The sequence below is a fragment of the Canis aureus genome, chromosome 2 (assembly GCF_053574225.1).
Source record: "Canis aureus isolate CA01 chromosome 2, VMU_Caureus_v.1.0, whole genome shotgun sequence".
NCBI lineage: Eukaryota > Metazoa > Chordata > Mammalia > Carnivora > Canidae > Canis > Canis aureus.
Window position 1 is genome coordinate 61,162,523 of NC_135612.1, and position 27,620 is coordinate 61,190,142.

The window sequence follows — 27,620 nt, forward strand, 5'->3', positions numbered from 1 at the left end:
TGGTTGGTGGCCAGCCCGGCCCCCAGCCCCTCCCCGTCCGGGGCCCAGGTGGGCGCAGGGAGCCAGCCGGTGGGGGGGCGCGGGGCCCTGGGGGCGGGCCCTGGGCCGGAAGCGTCCCTCCCGCCCGCCGAGTCTGGGCCGCTGTAACCCGACTCCGCGCGCTGCTGGGGGGCGGGAGCCCAGCGGCCTTGCCCCGCGGCCCGAGTGCCACATCACTGCGCCGCCGCCCGCCGCCCACCATGCCGCCCCCGCCGCCGCCGCTGCTGCTGCTCGCCGCGCTGGCCGCCGCCGCCGCCGGGCCCGGGTGTCCGCTGCCCCGGGGGCCCGCCGGTAAGGCCCACCGCCCCGGAGCGCGACCTCGGGCCTCGTGATCCGCTGGGAGGGGGCGCTGGGCTGGGACCCCAGGGCGGAGCACAGCGGGCAGCTGGGGTAGTGGCGGGGCACCGTGCCCTGCCCGCAGGAGGCCCCCGGCTCAGGGCACAGCCGGCGGGCGCCCTGCTCCGTAGGGTCCGAGGGCGCAGGTGCCAGGACTTGGCAGGGGGGAGGTCATCTAAGGTCCCTGCTCCTTCGAGGAAGAGGGCAGCCTGGGGGCGACAGCAGACTCTTGACCCCTCCCTGCCACCTCGGGTCTGTGATGTGGACCACAGAATCTCCGGAAGTGGGCTCCCATAGCCTGGGACGGGGCGCGGTCCCCTGGGAGGGGGTGTGGTCGCCTGGGAGGGAGTGGATGTGCCCTGAGGGCTCTGGGGCAGCGAGAGGGGTGGCAGCCAGGGTCCCTTGACCGGGTGCGCCTGCTTGCGCAATCTCCCTTGAGAGTGTGGACCGTGGGGTGGAGGCTGGGGCCCCTCCTGGAGTGGGCTGCACTTCCTTGCAAAATCAGGGTGGGAGGTGCATCTAGTCCACTGTCCTCAGGGTCTGCAGCAGACTGCTCTGTCCCCAGAGGGTGGGGGTCCCCTTGGGTGCAGGCGGGGGTCTCCCCAGTGCTGGCGTCTGTGGATACCTGAGAACATGCTGGCACCGCCAAGTGCATGTACCGGGAGCAAAATGCCCCTCTCAAATGTACCGATGCCAATCTTTCTCTTTCTTCCCTCTCTGTCTGGGTTTTTGCCAACCCCCCACCCTCCGTCCAGCCCTTGCCCTCACCTCTTTCCTCCTCCCCATTGCTACAGAAAAGCCCAGGTAGAGGGTGTGCGTGTGTGTTTGTGTGTGTGCACGTGTGTGCACATGTATGCACAGATACACACGCAAGATGCAGATAGAACTTGCCCTGTGTCCTGGATGGACCCTTCCCTGGACCCATGAGACCTCAGGAAATGTCTAGAATCATATAGACTTGTCAGGGACCACAGTCCCCTCCTCTAGGAAGTCCTCACTGACCTGTCCTTTCCCAGAGAGAAGTGCAGCCCCCTCCTCTGGAGGCCGGGCACAGACTGCTCCCTCCTCACCTTGAGGAATGGGTGGGGGATCTCTGGCTGAGGCCCTGTGGTGGCGCTGGTGACTGTTTCCAGAATACATCCTTTCTCTGATCCCATCCTCACCCCTGACAGTGGGCCATGTGCAGTCCGAGGAAGTGAATGGCTTTTCCAGATGGCAGGCTGGCAAGGGGTGGGGACCAGGCAGTTTGTGTCCAGGCTGCTCTATCTGAGGACTGTGTCCGTGTCCCTATTGTACCTGTCCTGGGGGCTCAGAGCAAGCCTGGGCCCTCCCTTCCCCCCTGCCCTTGTCCCTTGCCTTATTCCAGGTCTCCACCGGGAACCTGGGGACTGAGCATCATTCCTGCTCCTAGGGGCCAGGCAAGTCTTAGTTCAAATCCTGAGTCCTCTTCTCTGCTGTGTATCCTTGGGCAGATGGCCCAACGTCTCTGGCCTCATTCCAGTTTCTCCTCCATCAGAGGAGTCCTTGGCCAGGACCAACAACCTTCCTCCACCGAAGAGGGAGGGAGGCTGGTAGTGGGCCAGCCCCAGGTCAGCCTAGGTCCCTCCGTTGAAAACATGCTGACACCTTGTGGTCACTTAGTGTAACGGGCACGTGCGGGCTGCCAAAGAGCAGCGGCCTTTGAATCAGCGCCCTCTAAACCTGAGGATGCCAGCCCTGTGATAATTTTACAAGTTCTAGTGGTCAAACGAAAGAGGTAACGAGAAACAGGTGAAATTCACCCGGTAACAAATTTTATTTAAGCCAGTGTATTGTTCCAGTGTGTTGTCATCCATATAAAAACTAGGAATGAAGTATTTTACATTCTTTTTTTAGTACGAAGTCTGAAATTTGGTGAGGACTTCACACATGGAGCAGGGATTCCCCGCTCTGAGCTCTCAGTGACCCTGTGCGGCCAGTGGGGCCATGCTGTCCGGTGTGGTCAGAGCAGCGACTCCTCTCCTGACCCACCCTGGCCCCTAAGCTCCCTGAAAGCACACAGTAGGACTTGCCTCTTGTCGTGGGTGGCATTGTGTCCCCTCCCCCCACAAGAAATGTTGAGGTTCTAACGCCCCATACCTGTGGCTGTGACTTTACTGGGAAGTAGGAATTTGCCTATACAGTTGGAGCATGGGCGAGTCACACTGGCTCAGGGTGGGCCATAAATCTAATGACTGGTGTCCTTAGGAGAGGAACAAATTGGGACAGAGCCCCACCAGGAAGGACATGTGACGATGGGGGCTGTCGGGAGCCCAGAGACTAGGAGCAGTGGGGAGGACCCTCCCTCAGATCCTGCGGAATGGCCCAGCCTGCCAGGCCCTGATTCAGGCTGTTGGCCTCCCGAGCTGTGAGACACTCAGTGTGCACTGTACCAGCTTGTGGAGCTTTGTCACAGCAGCCCTGGGAACCATGTCCACCTATCTCTCTGTCTGGCTCCTGGTGACCACGTCAGCAGGTGCCACCCAGTGGTCCGTCCCATAGGCACCGAGATCATGACGGGCAGGCCCTGTGTGACCCGAGCTACTGTCCATGGCACCCCTACTAGGTCCACGTGTTACCTCATCGGGCCCTTCTGCAACGATGGGTGCAACTGTCACCCCCTTTCACAGATGAGGAAACTGAGCCCCAAACTTGTATTTCTTCATCTGTAGATCAAAGCCACTCAAAACCAGGAGGGATCTCTTTACATCCACACAAATCCAGCCACTTGTAGCTCCATGGGGGCAGACATGAGGGTCACTGGTCCCCTCCTGGTTTCCTCGCTGCCCATTTTCCTGAGGCTACAGGGGTGCTGGGTCAAGGGGGCAGGGACCAGGCTCAGAGGGGACAGGCGGTAGATGCTCCATAAATGATAGCTCCGTTACTCTGCCGGTTCTGCTCACCGGTTGTGCCAAGAGTCTGAACAAATTACAGACTCGCCCGCCTGCAGCTCCGGGCACCTGGCTGTAGGTGTAGGCGGTGAAGCCAGGGCTCGTGGCCCAGCCGTCTGCCTCTGAGACGTCGGGCTCCCGAGCTGACCTTCTGAGTCACAGCATCTGCCCCAAGCGTGCATCCTGGGGTAGAGAAAATGCTCCACAGAGGGTGTTGGGCATAGATGCTCACGCACGGGACCCTGCATAGATCTGATCTCCTGGCAGTAACCTGGGGCCTTTGGCTACAGAGATGACCAGACAGCAGCACAGTCTTGCAAGCTGGGCCCTCTGTCAGTTTCCCATCTTTCCTTTCCCCTCAAGCAGTGGTTCTGCCTGCCAGGCCTCTCAACCTGCAGAGGGTGGTGGGCAAGAGTCAAGGAACGCACTGGACCATGTGTTGGGCAGAGCACCAGACATGCCCACCCCTGCACGCAGAGGGGAGCAGGTGGGTTTGGCGGCTTGGGGTCCTGGAGCCCGCTCACTGCCAGTGTGCTCATCCTGGCACGTGTCATCAGGCATCCGAAGGCACGGGTGGGCACACTGCAGCCTTCTGTTGCATTAGAGCTGGCAAAACTTAGGAAAATTATTTTAGGATAATTGTTCTCTTGCCCTTTGCTTTTCCCAAGTGGTGCCAGCCTCTTAGGATAGCCTGGAACCATTGGCTCGTTGTCTTAGGGGTGTTATAAAATGGTAACAGTAACGGAGCTGTCATTTATGGAGCATCTACCCCGAGCCAGGTCCTGTGTGGGGCACTAAATGTGGGTTGTCCTGTAGAAACTTCATGTTATTCCCACCATGTGCTTGTAGTAAACTCCACATAAAATGGGGAAATAGAGGCACAACAGAGTGCCTCATGAAAGTGCTGGGTCTGCTGCGGGATGGATCAGGGACTGTGGTCGCCTGGTCTGCAGAGGGCAGACCTCTGCAGAGGTTCCTGAAACTGGGGAGCTCCTGGCCTGCATGCAGGACCAGAGCCCGCCCTCCAGACGCTCCTGCTCTGGAGGCTCATGTTTTTCCGCTCAGGGAAGTTCTCACATCACTCAGATTTTATGGTGAATCGCTAGAAGCAGCTCCTCCCACCCTCCCCAGACTTGTGGGCCAGGCCTGGGTTTTGTGTGAGGTTACGGGACCAGAACACAGGCTCTTCCCTCTGCTTCAGGCTCCTTCTGGGCTCCCCCTGCACCTGCGTGCCCCGTGGATTCCCACTCTTTCCGCCACGCAGCCTGCCCTGTCCTACCGGACTCTTGTCGGGTGGGGGTCTACGGCCAGCTGCTAGGCTCTAAATTTCCCGCTGATCCCCATCTGTCCGAGTCAGCTCCTCCTTCTTGGGGCTCCCAGAGCTCTCGGGGCCTCCTAAGAGGGAGCAGGTGGGTGGCATCAGGCCGGTTTTACTGGCCTTTCGGGGCTGTCACTATTAGGTCTACAGGCCTGGGCTTGAGGAGGGCACTGGAAGGCCATGGGCTCCAGGATAGTTTTGTGCGTTGGTCATCTTCTCCCCAGGCCAGGAAACGGTGGAAAGCTGTTCCTTGAGGAGTGTTCCGGAGGGCAGGGAGCTGGTGCCCATCGGACTCCCGGGGGGACTCTGAATAATGTGGAGGTCAGAGTCAGCAGTGGGGTGCAGCCAGGAGGGGTACAGGCTCCCAGAATGGCTCGTTAACTATTCGGGAGTTTTGCCAACTAGTTGTTCACCTGCTAGAAGCTGAGAATGGGCCCCTGCGGGGGTGTTTACACCATGGTGATTGGCAGACCCTGCACCCCCGCCGCTCTCTGGCTCTTCCCTTAGGCAAGTGTTGGCACCTCTCCGTGACCCAGACTTTTCACCTGCAGAGTGAGGAGAAGGGTTCCATCCACACTAGGGTGCAGACCAGTGAGACAGAGCTCGCGGGGCGTTTGCACAGGGCCAGGTGCACTCAGGAAGTGCTGGGCTGCCCTCCGAAGCAGCGGTGCCTTTAGTGCACATTCTCGGGGGGCCAGAATGACCAGGGTCCATGCCCCTAACAGCACTGCCCTTTCTCTTTCCAGGTGGATGCCACGGACCATCAGCTGCAGACAGTGGTACGGTGCATGGACTTCTCTCATTTTTGCTTTGGAGGAGCGATGGAGCCCCTCCACACTGTTAAGCACTTTGAGAGCTGAACCCACAGCTCCCAAGGGGGTAATTAGTAACAAGGCCCAATAATCAAATCCAAACCCCTTCTCACAAAGCTAGAAATGAGACGAAATAAAAGAGAAAGGATCCTCTCTCTCTGCAGCCTGGGCTTCCCACCCTGGCTCTGCCCCACGGCTCCCCTAGAAATGCTCCTTCCGATCATCCCTGCTCCCCTCGCCCCCATCGCTGGTTGGGGTCCAATGAGGCGTGTGTATACACCATGTCCACTCTTCATCCTGTGAGCTCCCTAAGTCTCAGCTCCATGTGGGCACCTGCCAGGCAAGCCCCTCTGTGGACCTTGATCTTACCCCTCCTAGAATGAGGAAGGGAAAGCTGATTTTAAGATTATGTGGGATCTGATGGATCTGATGAGCTCAGAGGCAGGCACTTCCTCTCAAGTCCCCTCCAGCCAGATTTGGGCATCTGGTGTATTCTAAGTGGAGGGACTAGACTTTCTTGAAAAGCAGAATATGCTTTCAATGCAAACGTCAATGACATATAAAATGTTTTGAGCAGAGAAATGCTGTGCAAAAAAAAAAAAAAAAAAAAGAAATGCTGTGCAGAAATCACCCCATCCTTTAAAAGTGGCAACATCTTGTCACCTTTACCATGAGTTGCCACTCATGGAAGGTGTACCTGAAGGCAGGAGGAAGAGGCAGTGCACTCAGCTCCATTCTGGAGAGTTCTGCAGGGCTACAAGGGCCCCCGGCCACATGGGGCTGGAGAGATAGGAGATACGATCACATCTGAAAATGCCCAGTGACAGTGAAGTCCCTGTATCCGGGACACCCTTGTGAGATGCAGAGCTGGGTCAAGCCCGAGCTGTGGCCGTCTTCACCAGCCCTGTCCCCAATGCCTGAGCCCCAGCTAATCACTCTGGGATCTGCCACTTTCCTGAAGATGCGAGGCAGTCCAAGCTGGGCGTATCTTTGGGGACTCATTTGCACTGGGGCCATGAGTTTGGGAGGGTCTACACCTGTTCCTGTAAAATGCAGGGTCTGCTGGCTTCTTTCACGTTCCCTAATGTGGCAACCCCTCGGCAAGGCTGTCTTTCCTGCACTCATTTTGCAGCTGTGGCAGCTGAGGCCCAGAGTGGCCTGCCCGGGGTGACTTGCCAGTGAGGAGTGGAGCCTCGTTAGTCTCAGGAGCCTTGTCTGGTCCCCCACGGGCTTCGCCGGCTTCCTCCCTCGGAACCCTGGTCCCAGCCCTCTCCACCCCCAGACTGTGGTGGCCCATCCCTGTGGGCTCTGTGGCCCCGTGTGGCTCTGCTTGTCTGACAGATAATGGGTCATAGAGGGAGGGAGTGACCCAGTGGCCCTCCTGCCCCCAGCCACGTGTGTGGACATGCAGCTCCGGACCTGCAGTGACGTGGCCTACAACTGGACGACCTTCCCCACCCTGCTGGAGCAGCGGTCCCGGGAGGCGGTGGAGTCCAGCTCTGAGTACATCCTGCTCAGTGTCCTGCACCACCTGCTGGAGGGCCAGTGCAACCCTGACCTGCGGCTGCTGGGCTGTGCCGTGCTGGCTCCCCGCTGCGAGGGCGGCCGGGTGCGCAGACCCTGCCGGCACGTGTGCGAGGGCCTGCGCGAGGCCTGCCAGCCTGCCTTCGACGCCATCGACATGGCCTGGCCCTACTTCCTCGACTGTGGCCGCTACTTCGCGAGCGTGGAGGAGGGCTGCTATGACCCCCTGGAGAAGCTGCGAGGTAGGTGGGGCCCTAGGGCTACACTGGTGCCCAGGTGTTTGGACAGGACCACTGAGTCACGGTGGGCAGGTGTCCAGGAGTTTGGATAGGACTGCCGAGTCACCTTGGGCAGGTACCCAGGTGTTTGGACAGGACCACTGAGTCACAGTGGGCAGGTACCCACGTGTTTGGGTAGGACTACCGAGTCACGGTGGGCAAACATTCCCCCATATTGAGGCCTCCAGCGCTGGTGCCTGGGCCAGAACTCGGGTGTGTAGAAGAGCATGGCCAGCCCTGGGGAGTCCTCCTGTGGCCCCTCCTAAGGACCATGATGCTCTGGCTGGGCCCTGCGCTGCTGTGGGGAGGGTGCTTCCCCACCCCGAGGCCTGCCAGGGACTGCCTTGGCCAGCCCAGGAGATGGCACATCTCCTGGAAGCAGACTCCCCAAAGTGGACCCAGAGAAGCCACTGGAGGGGCTCTGGAGAGTCTGGCTTTAGTGTCTCGAGTGAACGAACCAGTGGAAGCGGAATGGGCAGCCCTGCGTGGTGGCGAGCCACTCATCTCAGCAGGTGTGCAAGGAGGTTCTGGGGGGCCCCTTGGTAGTGATGCTGCAGGGGAGTGAGCTCTGCATTGGAGCTGGAGCAAATGCCCGTGTACACCCTGTGTGCTGTGCACCCCTGGCAGGGCGTTCCAGAGCAGGTAGGGAGGACAGGTCTCCTGAGCACTGGCCCTCCAGGGACATAGCACAATCCTCGGCCACCCTGGCTGATAGAACTTTCTGCGGCTGTGGGAATAAATATTCTCTTCTGTGCTGTCCCAGAGGGCAACCACTGGTCCCACATGGCGGCTGAGTGCTTGGCACGTGCTCAGTGCTCCCAGGACCTCAGTTTTGCTGTTATTTGACTTGAACGAATATAAGCTGCAGTGTAAGCGTCCACACGTGGCCCGCGTGGCGGCCCCAGACAGTGCAGGACAGCATCGTTCCCCACGAGTCCCGCACTCGGCCAGGAAGCTGATGGCCAGGTTCACGTGATCTGGTGCTGGGCCCCACGCTGCAGCTCACCCACGACAACCCCAAATGTGAGCTGTTACCCCGACCTCAGAGACGGCGAAGTGGAGGAGGCTCTGGGAAGGCAAATGGCAGCGGGGCTGTGGTTGGTCTGTGCGTCCACCCCAAGGCCACGGAGCGCCTGCTGTGTACACGGCTCCAGCTGGGACGCTGACCATGGCGGGGGAGCCACAGCTGGTCCGTGGGAACACGTGTGCGCTGGCCTCCTGTGAGCCCCGGCTTCCAGGGCTGCCGCTGGCCGCTGGCCGGGGGGCGGGGGGGCTCAGGGCTGGTCCTGGAGCTGGGTCCAGGGCGGAGGGGCTCTGTGCCCCTGGGCCTGTGTGCGGGTGGGTGCAGGGGCGCGGGCACCGGGTGAGGGCAGGGGCGCGGAGGAAGAGAACCAGACGGCGTGGGGCCGAGCCCGCCTGCCCTGGGAAAGCCCATGCACTTGGCCGGGAGAGATTATTTTGGGCAATACTGCCACCAAATTGCTGGTTCCGTCTGCTTCCTTCCTCCCTCAAAACCATTTTGAGCAGAGAGGAAACCACAGGGCAAGTGAGAGGCTTAGGGGAAGGCCTCCGGCTTCATGGGGGGCGGGGGGGGGGCACCTGAATGCGGGGCTTCTCCTCAGGAGACCTTAGAGTGCGGGGAAGCCTCCCTCCCTGCTCCCCCTCCTCCCTGGCTCCCTGCTCCTCTGTGCCTCCTCCTCCCTCCCCTACCCCTCCCTCCTCCCCTCCCTCCTCTACTCTCCCTCCTCTCTTCCCTCCCTCCCCTTCCCCCTCCCTCCTCCCCTTCCCTCCTCCACTCTCCCTCCCCCTCCCTCCCTCCTCCACTCTCCTTCCCCCTCCCTCGCCCTCCCTCTCCTCCTCCTGTCCTCCCCTCCTCTCTCCCTCCTCTCCTCGCCCCCTTTCCCCCCTTTCTTCCCCCTTCTCCCTTTCCCTCCTCCCCTCCTCCTCCCATCCCTCCCCCTCCCTTCTCCCCTCCCTCCTCCTCCTCCATCCCTTCTCCCTCACCTTCTGCTTTTTCCCCTTCCTTTCTCCTCCCCCATCTTCCACTCTGTCTCCTCCCTCCGCTGCCTTCCCCTTCCTCCTCCCTCCTTCCTCCTTCTTCTTCCCTTTCCTTCCTCCTTTCCCCTCCCTCCTGGTCCCCTCTCCCTCCACTTACCCTCGCTCCCTCCCCTGCTCACCCTGCCCTGCACTGGCACACTCACTGCCACACTGGTCATCACAGCCAACACCTCGTGTCCCTGTGGCTGCGGGAGGGTGGACGGTAAGGAGCCTTCAGAGCCATGGTTACCCAGCTGACGTTGAAACTGTCTCCACCATGAGGCAGTGTAGACAGCAGGATAGGAACCTGCGTGGGCACCGTGATTACACCTAGGTGTCTGTGGAAAACAAAACAGAGTCAAGAGGCTGCCTGCCAAACAGTGGATTTCTCTGGGTCCAGGTTTCTATGGGGACATCTTCTCCTTTGTAGTCCACTGTTTTGTATTTTTTATGTTTTCCACATAACCGTGTGATACTCTAATCATAATAACTTGGGGAACTGTGACGCTATGTCCATCTATTGGGCACTATTACTACATATGGATGTGAAGTGTTATAAAGGGAATTTTAATGAAAAACATAAACAGGTTGGCTGGGGCGCCGTTCAAGGGGGACCCCCAAGAGTGGGGCAGGGGAGGGGGTGTAGGGTGTTGGGGGTGGCCAGGGTCCCAGGAGTTGTAGGAGAGTGGGGCAGGGGCAGACAGAGCCGCCACGATTGGCACGGCAGCCGGAGGCGCCCCCCAACACCCCTGTTCTTCCCCAGAAGGCCTGGACGCAGAGGAGGCGCTGCCGTCCGGCCTGCCGCCCACCTTCATTCACTTCACACACCACTCCTACGCCCAGATGGTGCGCGTGCTGAGGCGGACGGCGGCCCGCTGCGCCCATGTGGCCAAGACCTACAGCATCGGCCGGAGCTTCAATGGCAAGGAGCTGCTGGTCATCGAGTTCTCGGCCCGCCCTGGCCAGCACGAGCTGAGTAAGCCGCTGCCACTGTCGGGACCCCAGGGAGAGGAAAGGGTGCCGGGCCTACTAGGCTTCGGGTGCGTGAGCCCGGGTCTGGGGCCCCAGTCACAGCAGGGATGGTTCATATTCTGCTTCGTGCACATGGGGACACATGGCCACATCCCACGGGGCCTGCTGGGGCTCAGCGGGGAGGTGGGAGCTGGGGGTGCAGTCCCAGGGCTGTGAGCATATGGGCCCCTGTCTGTCTCTGGGGAAATGTAACTGTGCCTCGTGCATCCTGTTGTGTTTGTACCCCTGCCTGGCACACCGGACGCCAGGCAGGTATGTGCGCGCTTGGTCCTGGCCACTTCACACCTGCTCCTTTGGTGCTTGGTGAACGTAGTCTCACAGGATGATCTGAATGAGGCACTTCTTCCATTTAAAAAACCAAGTCCACTTCAGTTCATCAGGCTTAGTGGTCCTGCTTTGAGAGAGGCAGAGCTATGTGGAAAATGCTAGGTTTTATGGCCTTTCCAGAGCTGTGTTGGTGGCGACCAAGCAGGAGGCCAGACTCTGCTGCAGCCCCCAGGTCATTGCCCTCCATAGCATGGGCACTGAACAGAACTCACAGTAAACTGAATCTCAGGGCTGAGCCAGCGCCCAGGGGGCTGACTCGAGGATCCAAGATATTCTAGCAGAGACTCAGCCCCTGGCTTGGTGGCCTGTGTCCTATGTGATGAGCTGGAGATCACCACGAGCCCCTCCAGGTCACTGAGGGCATCGGAGCACAGGTGCCCAGCTCTGGCCTCTGCCAGGAGCCCTTCCTTGGCCCCATCCCTCAGCTGGTCTACACCTGTGACCATGGGAGGCACATGGGGTCAAACCAGAAATAATTCCCATTGGACCCTTAGTGGTTTAATTACTGAAAAATATACCATCTGAGGTTAAGTGGCTCTGGCACTTCTGCTGGATTGGCCACACTCAGCCTGATTTTCATCCTAGTGGTTTGGGCAGCATGGATGTCATGAACCCAAAGCCTTGTCTCCTATTAAGGGTCAGAAGTCACCTGGCCCCACCCCAACCTCCTTGGCCCACCCTGCCTCCTTCCCCTCCACCCTGTGGGATGCTCTGGGATGAAGACAGGATTCTTCCTGTTTCAGATTGGTGTGCAGCTTTGGAATGTGGTGAGGAGTGTCCCCTGTGAGAAGGGCAAGGGAAGTGACTGTTGTGGGAAGCTTTGGGGTCATTTATACCCTCAGAATGCAGGAGGGACATCGGTGACTGCTCCCATAGCTGCAGGTCAGGCTCTGCACAGCCAGGGAAGGAGATGTCATTTTCCAGATGAACAATATGAGGCTCAGAGAATAGAGTTGACTTGCCTGAGGTCACACAGTTAGTAAGGCTGCCAGGCTCCTGATCTACTCTTCTCTTCTAATCACAATTCACTCATCCATCCACCCATCCATCCATCTAGCTATCCTTCTACTCAGATATCCAAACACCACCTACCCATCCATCCATCCATCCATCCATCCATCCATCCTCCATCCCTCTTTCTATCCATCCTTCCATCTTTCTACATCTCCATCCTTCCTTCCATCTTTTCACCCATTTATCCTTCTATCCAAATATCCAAACATCCATCTCCCTATCCATCCTTTTATCCCTCCCTCCACCCATCCATCCTTCTATCCCTCCATCCACCCTTCCATTTTTTCACCCACCCATCCTTCTATCCAAATATCCAAACTTCCTTTCTTCCTTCCATATACTTTTCTATCCAGATATCCAAACATACATCCATCCATTCATCCATCATCCTTCCATCTTTCTGTCCATCCTTCCTTCCATCTATTCTTCCATTCCTCCATGCATTTATCCCTCCCTCTATCCATTCCTCTATCCAGAAATCCAAACTAATTTCCTCCCTTCCTTTCCCCTTCCTTCCTTCCTTCCTTCCTTCCTTCCTTCCTTCCTTCCTTTCCCTCCTTCCATCTTTCTATCCATTCTTCTATCAAATACTCATCCATCCATCCATCCATCCATCCATCCATCCATCCTTCTAGTCATCCTTCTAGCCATCCTTCTATCCAAATATCCAAACATCCATCTCCCTATCCATCCTTCTCTCCATCCATCCATCCATCCATCCATCCATCCATCCATCCATCCTCCTATCCCTCCATCCATCCCTCCCTCCCTCCCTCCATTCTTCTGTCCAGATATCCAAACATCCATCTCCCCATCCATCCTTCTATCCCTCCCTCCCTCCCTCCCTTCATCCTTCTATCCCTCCATCCATCCTTCCATCTTTTCACCCATCCATCCTTCCATCCAAATATCCTAACTTCCTTCCTTCCTTCCTTCCTTCCTTCCTTCCTTCCTTCCTTCCTTCCATCTACCCTTTTATCCAAATATCCAAACATCCACCCATCCATCATCCTTCCATCTTTCTGTCCATCCTTCTATTCATCCATCCATCTATTCATCCATCCATCCATCCATCCATCCATCCATCCATTCATCTTTCGGTCTATTCCATCCATCCATCATCCATCCATCCATCCATCCATCCATCCATCCATCCATCCATCCATCTATCCATCCATCCATCCATCCTTTGGTCTATTCCATCCATCCATCCATCCATCCATCCATCCATCCATCCATCCTTCGGTCTAATCCATCCATCCATCCATCCATCCATCCATCCATCCTTCGGTCTATTCCATCCATCCATCCATCCATCCATCCATCCATCCATCCATCCATCCTTGGTCTATTCCATCCATCCATCCAACCATCCATCCATTTGAGGGCTAGCTGCCTTCCCATCTAAGCATCAATGTACACCTTAACTTACTACACAAATATAGAAAGTGGCCATGAATAAAATGGTATCATATATTATTATTAATTGATACCCTTGATGGGCCTTGCTAATACTTACGGCTAAACTTAAATGAGCTCAGTAAGTCATGACTTTGATGAGATCTCATTAGTTAGGAATACTTGGGCCAAAACAAGTATGAATAGGTCCCAAAGCATCCAGCCAGCCTTGCCATGTGGGTCCTCAAGTCTCTGGAGACCCTAGGGTTTGGGACGACCCCTCAGGTCACTGTATCTCCCCCAAGTGGAGCCTGAGGTGAAGCTCATCGGCAACATCCATGGCAATGAGGTGGCAGGGCGGGAGATGCTCATCTACCTGGCCCAGTACCTGTGCTCCGAGTACCTGTTGGGCAGTCCCCGCATCCAGCGCCTGCTCAACACTACCCGCATTCACCTGCTGCCCTCCATGAACCCCGACGGGTACGAGGTGGCGGCTGCCGAGGTGAGTGCTCCCTACACCAGATCCTGTGGGCCACTACGTTTGACACTCTCCCATCTGTTCATTCACTAGCCGTGACTGGGAATCTGTGTGTACCCTCCGTTCTGGGTGATGGGCATTCAGCAGGCATCAACATCAGCAAGGTCCTACTAGGGGGTGGGGGCAGACACCTATAATTCTGTGGTGTGTGACAAAGAGGATATACCTTCTAGAGAAATCTTCTGATGGAAAGGCAGGGCAGGGGGAGATCTCACTCTAGCTGGAGAGCCAGAAGTTCTCTGATATGGCTTTGGGCAGAGCCCCAGTGGAGGTGGGGAGCAAGCAATGCATGTAACTATGGGGGGGTTCAGTCGGGGGAACAGCCAGTGCAAGGTCCTGAGGTTGGAGGGTCAGCAAGGAGGCTGGACAGGAGGAGCCAGGCAGGTGGGAGAGGAGGTGAAGGGCAGCTTGGCTTGACATGCTCTCAAGTTCATCATCCAAAGCCAGAGAGAAACTGCAGCCCTCGTCTCTGACTCAGCCCAGCCCTGTGGCCTCCGACTGGAAGGAGTCAGGGTGGGATGTGCTGACCCCCAGGTGGGGGTGGCCTGTGTTTTCAGGGTGCCGGCTACAACGGGTGGACAAGTGGGAGGCAAAATGCTCAGAACTTGGATCTGAACCGCAACTTCCCTGACCTGACGTCTGAGTACTACCGGCTGGCCTCGTCCCGCAGCGTGCGCAGTGACCACATCCCCATCCCACAGCACTACTGGTGGGGTAAGGTAGGAGCCGCCCCTGCTCGCGCCCACCCTGCACAGGCTTGGGTCCAGCCCACAGTCCTGCACTTGAGGGGTCTCTGGTTATTCTGGGACCCACAGGTGTGGTCTCCCCAGGGCAGAAGAGAGGGGTGGTTAGCAGCCTGAGCCTCTGAGTCTCTGTTTCCTGCCTGGGACAGGAGGGTAGCTCTTCACCGGGTTGTTGGGATTCAGGGGACACATATGGAAAACACCCTGGGTCTGGCAGGTACTCAGTGGGCAGGCTACATGCTGAGAGTGATGGCTCCAGGAGGCAGGAAAATGAGTTCAGGCGGGGCACGGGCAGGCAGGAGAGCCTGGTGGCCCCTGAAGGGAATCCTGAGTGTCCAGTCGGGTCAGGCCAGGGCCTTGGGGCAGGGTGGGCAGGGCGGAGGGCCCAGAGGCAGCTGTAGAAGCCTGTGAGCATGACTGGGGTGGCCAGCAGGGGCGTGCATGGTCCTGACCATGGCCTCCTCTGTACTAGGTGGCCCCCGAGACCAAGGCCATAATGAAGTGGATGCGGACCACCCCGTTCGTGCTCTCGGCCAGCCTCCACGGGGGTGACCTAGTGGTGTCCTACCCCTTCGACTTTTCCAAGCACCCTCAGGAAGAGAAGATGTTTTCTCCCACACCTGATGAGAAGGTGAGAGGGGGCAGCATGCTGTGTGGGCAGGAGAGGCAGCGCTGTGAGTGGTGCTCGGGCTGGCCGGGCCTAGTCCCTGGTCTAAGCTTGGAGAGACCCACGCAGTCACAGGAGCAGTAGGAGCTTTCCAGGACCTTCTCTAAAGGCCCGTCTTCCAGGAAGCCTTCCAGCCAGCTGGAAGCAGCCCATCTATCCTCTGGCTATGTCCTGCCTTCCATCAGTGTCCCCAGCTGGGAGCCCCTCTAACAGGAACGGAAGTAGCCCAGGGCCCTCCCTGCCCGGCTGGTGGCCTGGAGTTCCAAGCGACGCCGGCAGAGGGCGGTGCTGCAGCGCGCATGGCGCCCGCCTGGCTCTTGGCCACCTCCGGGCTACCCGCGGGCCTGGCAGGTTTGGGGGGGCTGCTGGGCCAGCAACTTGGGAGCCTGGCTGCAGAGAGGTCAGAGGAGGAATTCCGGCCCGCCCTGGAGTCCCCTCCCGGGGTCTGGGGAGGCCTCTCCCCAGTTCAGGACTGTTTCCTTCACTGGTCAGACCAGCAGGGGGTTGTGATGATGGCCACAGCCCTGTCCACCCCACTCTTCCCTTAAGGACTGGCTGTCTGCGGTCCCCTTGCCCTGACAGGGCTCCTCCCCATGCCTGATTCTGGAGCTCATGCAGACTGTTTTTCTGGGAGGTGGGGTTGATCACTTTCCATTTTTTGGAGGTGAAGGCGGTGACCTGTGGTGGTCCCATAGACAAATGCAGTGGAGCACTGCCCAAACTGCTCCTGGTGACCCCTCTCCCAGCAGGGCCAGCCCCTAGGCCCCTTCCCATCTACTCTAGGCTCCACAAAGCCGGACACTTTTGCCTTGGCCGGCCTGGGGGCTTGGAAAGGTCTGAGCTCTCTGCCCAGTCACTCAGCAGGCCTCCTGGTGGACCAGATGGGGAGCAGGGGGCTGCCCTCTGCTTAGGCAGGGTGGGGAGTGGGGAGCTGGTGCTGCATGGATCAGTGCCTGGGGCCCCAGGCTCTCCTGACCCCTGGGTGCTGGTCTGGCTCAGAAAGGACCAGCTCTTGCACTGAGGGTCCTCATCCAGGTTGGGAGGTGGAGCCAGAAACAGGCAGGATCAGGATGGAGGGCCTCCCAAGAGACCAGGGGCACGTAGGATGTGTGCATGCGTGTGTGGAGGGTGAATTCCCAGGCCTTCAGGAGGACTTCCCTGAGGTGGTGGCAGCCTCAACAGAGTCAAAAGGAGGAGATGATTTCCAACCAGCACCCAGAAGGGGCCAAGCATGCCATGGAAGTCCAGGAGGCAGAGCAGGGACAGCAGGCTGAGGGCCTTGCCTCCATGACAGCTGGAAAAGCAACTCCTGTGACTCCCGGGCCCCTTGTCCCTTTGCCCCTTCATCCTTGTACAGTTTCATTCACCCACTCAGGCCCTCCCTCCCTCATTCCCTCTGTCCCTGTCCCCCTCCCCCGCTGCTGTAGCCAGCCTGGGCCTAGAACTTGCAGGTTCTGAGCTCAGAGCTCAGCAGATGCCCCTGGCTGGGTAGTGGCTGCAGTGGGCCTGGCCTTGACCCTGCACTGGCGGAGGGCGGGGCCAACAACCAGGCAAGACCTGTGTCTCCTCGGCAGTAGGAGCCGTCTGTGCCAGGCCCACCGTGTCTGAATCTAGAGGCAGATGCATGAAGATGTCCCTAGTGGGGAGGTTCACCTCAACGAGTCCCACCAGAGTCAGAAAAATGAATCTTCCCCACCAGCCATCAATCATGGGTCGATAATCCTCAGGCCCACAGCCAGCAGTGGTCTCTGTGGGAACCAGGGTCCCAAGAGGGGTGCTGGAGGGAGGGGGGAGTGTAGGGAGGGGCTGGCCAGGGTGTCCCAAGTCAACTCTCCCAGACTCCCGTGGTGCCCCGTGCACAAGAGCCAGCTCCTCTTGGTGGCATTCAGGCCGCTCCTCTGGGGTGGCCACGGCTGCCTGCCCCACTCCATCTGCCCCTCATACCTTACTCCCGAGCTCCGCTCAAGCTCTGTTCTGACTCTCAGACCCTCCCCAAGCCAGCCCATACCCAGCAAGAGGGAACTACGGTGCCTGTAGGGTCCCAGGCGGCACTAGCTGGGCAGGCTGGTCCTTCCCATGGCCCCTGGCCCAAGCCCCTGCCCCCCGCCCCCCGCACCAGTGCACACCTGCCGCTCCTAGGAGCCTGCAATGTGACTTGTTCATTTATGGCCGCTGGCCTCTGTGAGGAGAGCTCCTCCTGACGTCCTTGCCCTGTGGTTGCCCCCCAGTTGGTCCTGTTCCCAGTGGGACCCTGTGCCCCGCGCTGGGGCCTAGGCACAGGAGGACATGGGTGCCCTGCCTGGGGTGGGGACACTGTGTGGGGAGCGCTGTGCTGTGGGCCAGGGCTGTGCACACACTCAGGCTTGCCCTGAGGTCTCCCACCCGCGGTGGAGGCCCCGTCTCCTGTGTCCCTCTGCTCACTGCAATGGAAACCGCACATGGTGTGGCAGTAGGTTGGGGCTCCTTTAGGTACAGGCTGACCCTGGGGAACAGGAGGTGACGGTTATCTCAGAGGAATCAGTGGTGACGTCAGCAAAAATGAGGCCCACCCCAGCCTCCCGCCTCTCCCGAGGCCTGTGCTCTGCAGAAGCGCCTCTGAAATTGCAAAGCTGACCTCCATGAGCCCTGCCGGTGTCCCTTCCTTGCACCCCCTACTTGGGAGAAAGCCCACTCCCCCTAGCCAGGTGTGCAGGGGCTGTACAACGTTCCAGAAACCCACCACAGGTGCCTTGAGCTCTGGCTTTCTCACCTCTGCACCTTTGCAGGTGCTGTGCCATCTGCATAGACACCATTCCCTCCCTCCTGTCTGTGCTGCAGGTTGTGGAGACCCGTCCTCACCCCATTGCACCCAGAGCTGAGAGTGTCCTGCGGGTGCCCCACCTTCTGGCCTCAGCCTCATGAGAAACCTGTCCCTTGGTCTCCTTTCCAGATGTTCAAGCTGCTGGCCAGGGCCTATGCAGATGTCCACCCCATGATGATGGACAGGTCAGAGAACAGGTGTGGCGGCAACTTCCTGAAGAGAGGCAGCATCATCAATGGGGCTGACTGGTACAGCTTCACTGGAGGTGCGGATGAGGCAGGGGGACTGGGGGGGAGGGGAGGGCTGGTAGAGGGAGGGGGAGGTTGGGGAGGGGCTAGAAGGCGGGTAGCATCTCCTTTCAGCAGCTCTTTCTGGGACCTGGATCCTGGGACTTCTGGAACTGGGGGAGCAGCACAGGTGCGCACATCCAGGTCCTGGCCAGGCCCATGGACACTATCATCACTGGGGTCCAGGCCAGGAGAGGGCCAGAGGCCTGGCCGCCAGGGGCGCGTGTGGCTGCCACATGCCACATGTGTCTGCAGGGAACAGGCTTGCTCCTTACCCTCCAAGGGGCACATGGGTTGGAGTGTGAGCTTGAGGACACGGGTGCCTGACCACCTGGGCTCAAGGCGTGCTCTGCTCCTGCCCCGTGGGACCCTGGGCGAGAGCCGCCAGCGCCCCATGCCTCCAACTGCTCCTCTGCAACGTAGGACCACGACAGCATGGGCTTGGGGCTGTCCCGTGGCCCTGCGCCCGCTGGGTGGCAGATGTCGAGTGCGGGCAAGCGCTCAGGCCACCCCTGTGCTGCAGGCATGTCGGACTTCAACTACCTGCACAGTAACTGCTTCGAGATCACGGTGGAGCTGGGCTGTGTGAAGTTCCCCCCGGAGGAGGCCCTCTACACGCTCTGGCAGCACAACAAGGAGCCCCTCCTGAACTTCGTGGAGATGGTGAGCCCCCTGCGGCTTCCCGCTCGCCTGGGGCACCCCCCAGCAACCCCCAGCTCCGGCATGCAAGGCTGCACCTCACTTGTTATTCACTAGCCATCGTCCATTCACTGGCCCAGCCCTGGGGGTGCTTTGGACCTCAGGGGGCGTGTGTTGGGGTCCTCAGGATGGTGAGGCTCCCAGGGCCTAAAAGAGGTGCCACTGGACGAGAATGCTGGGACCCAGGTGGCCCAGGGAGGGCGCCTGACCCAGCCTTGGGGGCCAGGGGCACTTCCTGGAGGAGGGGGCCCTCGGACTGCGTCTTGAAGACAAGAGGAACCAGGTAATGGGGGAGCTTAGGCAGAGGGGATGGCATGTGAGGGTCCCCACGCCGCAGTGAGGAGTGTGGAGGTGTGAATGGACGGGGCCCTGGGGGTGGGGGGGCGAGGGACCGCATGGTCCAGGCAGGGCTTAGAGCGTGTCAGCCCCTCGGGCTCGGAAGGGAGGGCACTGGCTGCTGTGGGACTGTGGGGTGACGGCTGTCCTAGGGCCACGGTCACCTAGAAGTAGGTGGTGATGGTGAGCAGAAGCGACTGAGAAGGTAGAGGGAGGGGGGAGGGGAGCTTGCTGACTGCATGGGGACCAGGTGCAGGTGCTGTGCCTCTCCCGGTGCTGTCAGCGTGGCCCAGGGCAGAGGACCCTGGGGGGGCGGATCTGAGGGAGGCGACCCCCTGTGACAGACATGCAGAGGGTGAGGCAGAACCTGGCGGTGGCTCTGCAAATGCCTCTGTGACTTCCTGAACATTTTCAAGACTCACGTGAATCACCCATTGGCACGATGTCCCCGTGGGAAGCAGGCCCTAAGAGAGAAATGGGATTGCCTGAAGGGGACCACGAGGGGATGTATGCGCATAGCACTTTACAGTTGCATTTGGCATTGAGTCCTGACACCGGTCCTGGTCCCTGATGTTAGGCGGGGATGCCCCACTCTGTGGGTAGGGGAACGGGTGCCAGGGAAGGCCAGCGCTGGCCTGGGGTTGCTGGGTCATGCGTGGGATCCCGTGCCTGCTCTCGGTGGCTATGAGGAGACCAAAGGAGGAGACAGAGGGTCAGACAGTGACAGGGCCTGTCCGAGGTCACCCAGGGACCGCCCGGAGCTTGCACTCAGATCTGCCTGCCCCAAACCTCAGTTCTGTCAATGAATTCTTTCTAGAAAGATCAGGAACCTTCCTCGAGGCGAGAACCAAGCAGGGCCTCCTGGATGGGCAGCTGCCACAGTAGGATAAAAAGCTAAGCCCAGATAAGAGCTGGACATTATTAGTGTTGTTTGAGTTTCTTTTTTATGGCTGTGCCAGCGACCTCTCGCCACGTGGGGCAGGTCATCATTCAGTAATGGGTCTGGGCCAGACCCCTTGCTCATTTCATTTTACGGCTGTCTGGTGAAAATTAGTTTTAAGGAGCCTTAAATGGGGCTGGGATTGCTCTGTGGATATTGTATGTGAGGTCTTGGGCTATAAAGATTTAATAGTGAGCGCAGTATGGTGGAAGGCGGGCGGTGCAGCCGGGCGTGGCTGGGCCCGAGGACCTGCCCCAGGAGGGCTGCGCTGGGGCTTCTGATAAGGATCGAGTGTGTCATGGCCCATGGAGGCCTTCTTCGCAGTGATGCTGACCAGGCCTCGGGGGTTGTCTGCGTCTCCCTGGGTCTGGAGGGGAGGGGCACATGCACCAGGTCTCCTTCCCTGTTCGAGAGCTCCATGTCCTGGGGTCTGCAGGACCGTGACTCCTCAGCCCAGAAGCAAGGGCAGAACAAAGTGTAGCCCGTGCAAGGCGGCATTAAATGAGCCCCTACAATGTGTCTGGTCTCTCCCCTAGGTTGGGGTGAGGAGGGCAGACATTACAGCGAAATCAGGGTTGGGAGAGTGAAAGCCCAGCACTGGGGACCCCTGGAGGCCCCTGGTGTGGCTGGTCATCAAGGAGGGCTTCCTGGAGGAAGAGGACGGTGGGGGAGAGGAATTGGCCGGTACAGGAGCTGGTGAGGTGTTCTGAGCAGAGGGGGGCAGGACGGGGGTACGGGGAGGCCTGAGGCATCACTGCAGGTGTGAGGGGCAGGCTCTTGGGAGAGAACGAGGTCTCTGCACTGTCTCCTCTCCCATCCAGTCACCGTGGCCTTGTCAGACATGACCTGAGGGCCCCAAGTTGTTCTCAGTCTGATATAGCAAGGGAGGGTTGGCTTGTTTATTGCCAACATTCCTAGCAGGAGTGTGAACAGGGAGGGCCAGGCAGCTGGGGGGGTGGGGGGTGGGGGGGGCTCCGCTTGGTAGATGTGGTTTCCTCATCCAAACGCCGGGTGTGTGCGGGGGCCACAGGCATCTGCTCGGAGCACGCTGCGTCTACACTGGTCCATGCTCAGGGTGGCAGGTCCCACACCCAAGCTCTGTCACAGGGCTTCGTGCAAGTGGATTCCTATTCTCTAGCATCACCCGAGGCCCATTCTACAGACGGGAGATGATGCTGAGATGCAACATGGCTTGTCCAAGATCAGAAAGTGGTTGGTGCCCCGGCTGGGACTGACGCCAGGGTCCAAACCCTGGGCCCATGTCCTCCTGGTCCCCACGCTCAGAGAGAGGCAGTTGAGTGGACCGGCCCCACACAGGAAGGGGGAGCTTGGATGAGCTCCAGGGTTCTCTGCTCAGCACCCCTGCCCAGGAGAGGTGGGCAGGTGGACCCTCAAGCAGAACGGCAGGGTCATGCACGAGCCCAGGGACAAGGCTGGGTGTGGTGGGCTGGCCGGTCCTCTGGAGAGGACGCACCACCTCCACATGCTCGCACTCCATCTCCTCAGGTGCATCGAGGCATCAAAGGTGTGGTGATGGACAAATTTGGGAAGCCAGTCAAAAATGCCCGGATTTTGGTCAAGGGCATCCGCCATGATATCACCACAGGTGAGCTCTCCCCGAGGCCTGCATCATGGTGGTGGCTGGCTCCGCAGGCGTCCTTCCACCTGGTGCCCCTGGAGGCCGCCCCACTCCTCCTCCACTGGCCTGGAGGGATGAACAGAAATTTGGCCAAGGAAGCCAGTGGGAAGGCTGCTTCTCCAGCCCAGTGCAGAGGCAGGTGCACATCTGGGGTCCACTCGCCCTCCAGGCTGATGCCCCTCGGACTCCACTTCTCATCGCCTCAAGCCCAAATGTGAGCCTCGGTCTGAGAATTGCTTGTGTTCTGTGTGTTCGCAGCCCCAGATGGTGACTACTGGAGACTGCTGCCTCCGGGGCCCCACATAGTCATAGCTCAGGCCCCCGGCTACTCCAAGGTCATCAAGAAGGTCACCATCCCTGCCCGGATGAAGAGGGCTGGCCGTGTGGACTTCATTCTCCAGCCTCTGGGGACTGGACCCAAGAAGGTCCTCCTCGGGCCACGGAGAAGTGGGTCTGGGCTCCGAGACCCGCTGGGAGGTGCCAGCCCATACGGGGAGCCAGAGGAGGTGGGCCAGGAGCCCCTTGGGGGGCGCAGGCAGCCCTCCTCAGGCGGGAGCAAGCCCTGGTGGTGGTCCTACTTCACGTCACTGAGCCAGCACAAGCCACGCTGGTTGCTCAAATATTAGGTGCTCCTGCTCACCTCTGGCCCAGAGGCCCCAAGCTCTTGATTTTGTCTTCTGAAGACACCCTGTAAAGCTCTTTCTGTTTGATTAAAGTCATTTTATTCACTGTTGGCTGTGATGAGAGGCTCTGGTGTGAGGCACGCTGGCCTTGTCCACCTTGATGGCCCTGGGGGCAGGTGACCCCACTGTCCCAGGGGAGGCCAGGAGTGGGGCTGGACCCTGAGGCCTCGAAGCAAAGGGGGCCCCTACTTTACAGATGGGGACACTGAGGCTTACAGGGAGGTCACACATGGGGAGGTGGTGCAGGACCAACTAGGAGCAGAGACTCTGGGTCCTGTGGCTGAAGTTTGCATGCCTGGGAGTATGTGGAGGTGGGTTGCAAAGGAGAAAGGTCAGGAAAGCCTGGCTGGGAGGAGTGGGGGGTGGGCAGCAGGTGACCTCAAGGACAGGAAGGCTGGCAAGAGCTTAGGACCATAGCATCACCCAAGAGTCCCATGTGGAGGCTCCTGGGCTTTGATGAGGCCCTCACTCCAGCAGCAAGCATCACCCTTGGCTTCTTTCTCATCCTTACGATGCCACCAATGCAGGTCCAGAGACCCACCCCAGGCCCCAAACTCCCTGCAGGATCCCTCCTGATCCACCTCTCTATGGTCAGGCAGGCCTGTCGGTCCTAGGATCTATCAGGCAGGGAGCCCAACGGAGAACTCTGGGAAAGAAGATGTGCTAGCCAGCAAGGGCTGCATAACAAAGTGCCACGGGCTGAGAGAGCCACTGGAATTTGTTGTTTCACAGCCCTGGAGGCTCGACACCTAAGGTCAAGGTGTGGATGGGGTAGTTCCCTCTGAGGCCATGAGGGAAGGATGTGCTCCAGGCCCATGTCCTTGGTTTCTCCCCGTGTCTCTCCTCAGGCCATCTTCTCTCTATGCCTTGTCTGCCTTTCTATCCTGATTTCCCGTTTATAAGGACATTGGTCATATTGGATCAGGGCCACCTTAATGGCCCCATTTTAGTTTGATCACTTCTAGAAAGACTCCATCTCCAAATACAGTCATATTCACAGATACTAAGGCGAGGAATGCAACATATATCTTCTGGGTGAACACAATTCAACCCATAGCAGAAGGATCGTCTGCAGCGTGGCAGGTTTCCTGCTTCTCCTGGCTGTGTCATTGGGCCTTCTGTCCCAGTGTCCTGGACCTGGGCATGGTTTACCCCACACAGAGTGGGGAGTCCCACTTGAACAGTGCCTTGACCCCAGCTGAACACCAATGTGACCCCCATCGACACACATCAGCATTGTTTGATGGTCAGTGCTGTCTCTGAAGCCTTCAGGGGCAAGCCCAGAGAAGTAGACGCACCCCCAGCGCCAGGAGGTGGGGTTTCTGTAGAGCATGGGGGCTCTGGCATCCTCACGTCCTCAATCTGGCCTGGACACAGCGACTCACAAAGCGAGCATGTGTGTATCAATCATGACCTGGAGTGTTTGTCAGACATTCTTTGGAGCTCTTGACCCTACCTTCACCTGTGTGTCCAGTGGTTCTGAAGCTCATCATTTATTTAGCTTCACTGTGTACCAGGCACTGTGCAGAGGTCCACGTGGAGTAGACTCCTCTTCCTGCTTTAGAGATGTGGGTACCACCTAGAGAGTTGGTGCTGCTTGCCCAGGACCTTGGAGCGTGTTGGTGGCAGCTCGGTCCCTCACGGGACACTTGTGTGAGGTTCCTGCTGTTGACAGCTGTCTGGAGGAGAAGAGCCCATTGGAGCTGGCATGAAGGCCAAGAGCTCAGCTGGGAGCCCTCTTCATTCCAGGATCTGAGGCCTGGGCCCCAGTGAGGGGGTGTAGGGTAGGCAGGATGAGGACAGGCATGGGGATGGCTGCAGGCAGTGGACCATGGGGGTGGGAGTGTCAAGTGGGGGAGAGGATGGGCTCCCACCCTTTTAGTGGCTCCTGTGATCTTTTCTGTTCATAGAACATAGGACATAGCCCCCCATGGAAGAGGCTAAAGGCAGAGGTCCACCCGGCATGCTCACAGTGAGACTGAAGGGGATGGCAGAGCGATGGGGACCTTGGGATTCAGGGAGAAGCAGGAAGACTCGAGGAAGTCACCTTCAGGGCCAGCGGGCAGCCCTGGCTATCAGAGCCGGTTTAGCTCTCCTCCAGGGGGCCAGGTCTCTGCACAGTGGTGGAGGGGTTCCACAGGAACGTGCCTGCTCCGGGAGTCGCTGTTGGTGGGTGTTGTTATAATACAGCTGGCAGCTTAATCTGGAGGTAGGAAAAGGGAAGGTGGCCCTTAAGGAGGGAGAGCCCAGCATCACTCTCAGATGCCGCCAGGGAGAACAGGAGGGCGAATAGCATCATGAGCCACAGCAAGAGTTAGGAAAGGGCAAAAAAATCATGCAGTAAAGAAAATATAATGAAAGCAAAAGAACACAGAAGGAATAAAATGCAGATCACCAAAAATGTGAGTGAGCCAAATCCTCTGCTAAGAAAGCAGAGACCACATGGGGGGGGGGGGTGCAGTGTGTACTTTCAGGAAGCGTACCTGAAAGCCGATGAAGAGAAAGAGAAGCCAAGAAATGCAGACACCAGGATGAAGGACGAGGGCTTCATCTGTAATAGAGGAGATGAGACCCAGGGTCAGACACAGTAAAAATGGGAGAGAAAGATGTTTGAGAATGGAACAATTTATGACAAAGACAAAATAATAAATCTGCATTATACACTAATCAACTTAGCAGCTAACGACGTAAGGTCGAGTCATTTAGGAATACAGGAAAAGGTAATAAGGCAGAATTCCAATAGAACCGCAATGTGTCGTTCCCAGAATCAGACCAGTCGGCCGGGTTCTAGAGAAACAGAATCACAGAACCAGCAACCTCAGTGTCACACATGTGTACGAGGCATTGCTTACCTCAAATGGAGAGTGCATGTTCTTCCCAAGACCCACTGAGCATTTATAAAAATTAATAATGTGCTTCATCTCAAAGTAAACCTTAAGCAAAATTTGAAAGGTGGAGATTATCTCTGGCCATAGCCCAGAAAAATGAGAAATAATTAAGAATTTGATAGCCAAATCCATTTGGATTTAGTTGCATGGCAGAGACCAACAGAAGGTGAATTAACACTGGGGGAGTTAATTTCCAGGACAGAAGTCTGCGCGAGGTGGTGGCCAGGCGGCAGGATGTTTTATGAGATCCCAGGCTCCATCCACTGGCTGCTCCAGCATCCTGGGGTGAGGCTTTCCCCACGAGGACCCCCATCACTTCTGCTCACGTCTTATTGGCCAGAGCTCAGTCACATGGTCATGCTTGCCTCAAAGAATGCTGGGAGTTGTAGTTTTAATTTTGGGTGGGAGGGTGCTCCATAAAATCAGGGTGGAGGGGTGACTCTGTTACCATAGCAAAAGGGGAGGATGAATTTTGGAAGACAAGGAGATTGCATGCCCTTGCTGGAGGGAAAGGAAAGGAGACTGCAGGGAGAAGCTAACCAGGGAGAGGTGACGAGAACAGCTCCTCCGTGACACATAGTGGCTGGTGCCCAGGAGCAGGTAAAGCAGGTGCACCACTACTGACCGGGGAGACAGGGAACCGAGAGAACCAAGGAACTGATTCATCGCCTTTTAAAAAATCCACAAGCTAAGAAGAGGAGAACGTTAGAGACAAAAGATGAAATTCAATAAGTAGAAAGCAAACAGACCAAAGCAGTAAAAGTATTAATAAGCCCTAGAGTTGGTTTTTTCAAGAGTTCGACAAAGAGGGCCTGGGTGGCACAGTCAGTTAAGCATCTGCCTTCAGCTCAGGTCATGATCCTGGGGTACTGGGATGGAGCCCTGCATCGGGCTCCCTGCTCCATGGAGAGTCTGCTTCTCCCTCTACCGCTCCCTCTGCTCATGTTCTTTCTCTCTTTTTCTCATGAATAAATAAAATCATATATATATGTATATATATACACACACATACATATATAACAACACAAGAGACAAATCTCTCTCATAAACCTGATTAGTAAATAAAGCACACAAAATACTGTAAAAATAAGAGACACACTAAAAAAAATTGGAAGAGACTCAAGAATACTTTAAAAAGAAAATTTCCTATGAATTTTGGGGCCCTAAAATTGAAGGTCTGGAGGAAAAGAGGTGGCTTTTGAGAAAAGTATACATTCAATATATCAAATAGGAAAATGTAAATGGGAGTGATAAAAATCAACCCTGGAGGAAGCAGCTGCCCTGGAGAGATCTTGTGCCCCAGGATGGATGCGGCGCTGTCCCCAGGTGCAGGGAGGGCCCTGGATGAATGCTGACAGTGGGGGATATGGGGTGTCTTTCTGGGGGATAGGAATATTCTGGAATCAGACAGTGGTGATGGCCGTCTGTACTGCTCTGCGGGAATACTAGAACCCAATGAACTGCGTGCTTTAAGATGCTTAACGTGGTGAATTTAATATTTTGTAAATTTTATCTCAATTTAAAAAACATGTCAGGGAGAAGCCTCAGTGGAAGGAACACCCACAGTGAGGTGTGAGTGACCCCCAGGTGTGGATCTGAGGGCACCTCAGGGCTGAGAGGATTTACAGGCTATGATTGTGGGGTTGTGTGCCTGGAGCCCCTCGTCCGTCCTCAGTGTTGGGATGCTGTCACACTTCCCTGGGCTTAACCTCCCATCATCTCTGGCATCTGTGGACACATGAGCCCCATGGGGTCCAGTGTCCACCCAGCTCGCCACCACATGATGCACAGGTCCTTCCAAATCCTCGATGTTCCTTAAACGAGTAAGAGTGCGTGATGAGCAGGGGATGAAGGAAGTGGGCCTCTGATTTGGATGGTGTGCAAGTGGCAGGCTTGTCAAGGACGTGAGTGAGTGGCAGGTGTGGGAGGGGATGAGGGTGCCCCTGGTTCCGATGAGGGAAGCCCATCCTACAGAGAAGCCACAACTGGCTGGATAGTTCCCTTTGTGAGAAAGCCCTTCCTTAAATGTCCCGCGGGTGGTGCCCTCTGAGGCCACCCTGCCACACCTCCCGGGGCTCATGCCTGCCCTCTCCGCTGAGCGTCTGCGGCCCTCCTTCCTGGGTGGGCTGCACACAGGCAGAGAACAGAAACCGTTCAGTCCGGGCCTCCATGCCCACCACGCATTAAACCATAAACCACTCTCAAATGATTTTATGAGAGTCGTGTTTTTCCTTCCATTTTCGTATACAAATCTAATCTTTGGAGAACCTACTCCCTTCTAACTCACATCTTATGGGCTTTCATCAATAATAATATACGATCAATTACTCAAATGTAATTGATTAGTCGAAAGGACCATATTTTTTCCTCGTGTTT

The 27,620-nt window shown here is 57.6% G+C and overlaps 1 protein-coding gene across 2 annotated transcripts; it reads left to right on the forward strand.

The window, feature by feature from the left end:
- The first annotated feature begins 216 nt into the window (after positions 1–216).
- Positions 217–22,402, forward strand: CPZ (carboxypeptidase Z). Of its 2 annotated transcripts, none has more exons than XM_077875553.1 (11): positions 217–330; positions 5,349–5,381; positions 6,806–7,180; positions 10,017–10,229; positions 13,330–13,526; positions 14,120–14,281; positions 14,778–14,936; positions 17,902–18,037; positions 18,583–18,722; positions 21,541–21,640; positions 21,932–22,402. In XM_077875553.1, exons 1-11 carry the CDS (start codon positions 240–242, stop codon positions 22,297–22,299), a joined length of 1,974 nt encoding a protein of 657 aa, XP_077731679.1. In that variant the 5' UTR covers positions 217–239; the 3' UTR covers positions 22,300–22,402. The 2 variants fall into 2 exon arrangements, with proteins under 2 accessions (XP_077731679.1, XP_077731689.1); XM_077875563.1 differs by having other exon boundaries at positions 10,020–10,229.
- The last annotated feature ends 5,218 nt before the right edge of the window (positions 22,403–27,620 follow it).

What these genes read in the sequence shown, in the direction of transcription:
- CPZ (XM_077875553.1), top strand. Translation starts at nt 240, where the DNA reads ATGCCGCCCCCGCCGCCGCCGCTGCTGCTGCTCGCCGCGCTGGCCGCC. An exon ending in CCCCCTGGAGAAGCTGCGAG is followed by an intron (nt 7,181 to 10,016) that starts GTAGGTGGGGCC and finishes GTTCTTCCCCAG; the next exon opens with AAGGCCTGGACGCAGAGGAG. An exon ending in TCCTGAACTTCGTGGAGATG is followed by an intron (nt 18,723 to 21,540) that starts GTGAGCCCCCTG and finishes CCATCTCCTCAG; the next exon opens with GTGCATCGAGGCATCAAAGG.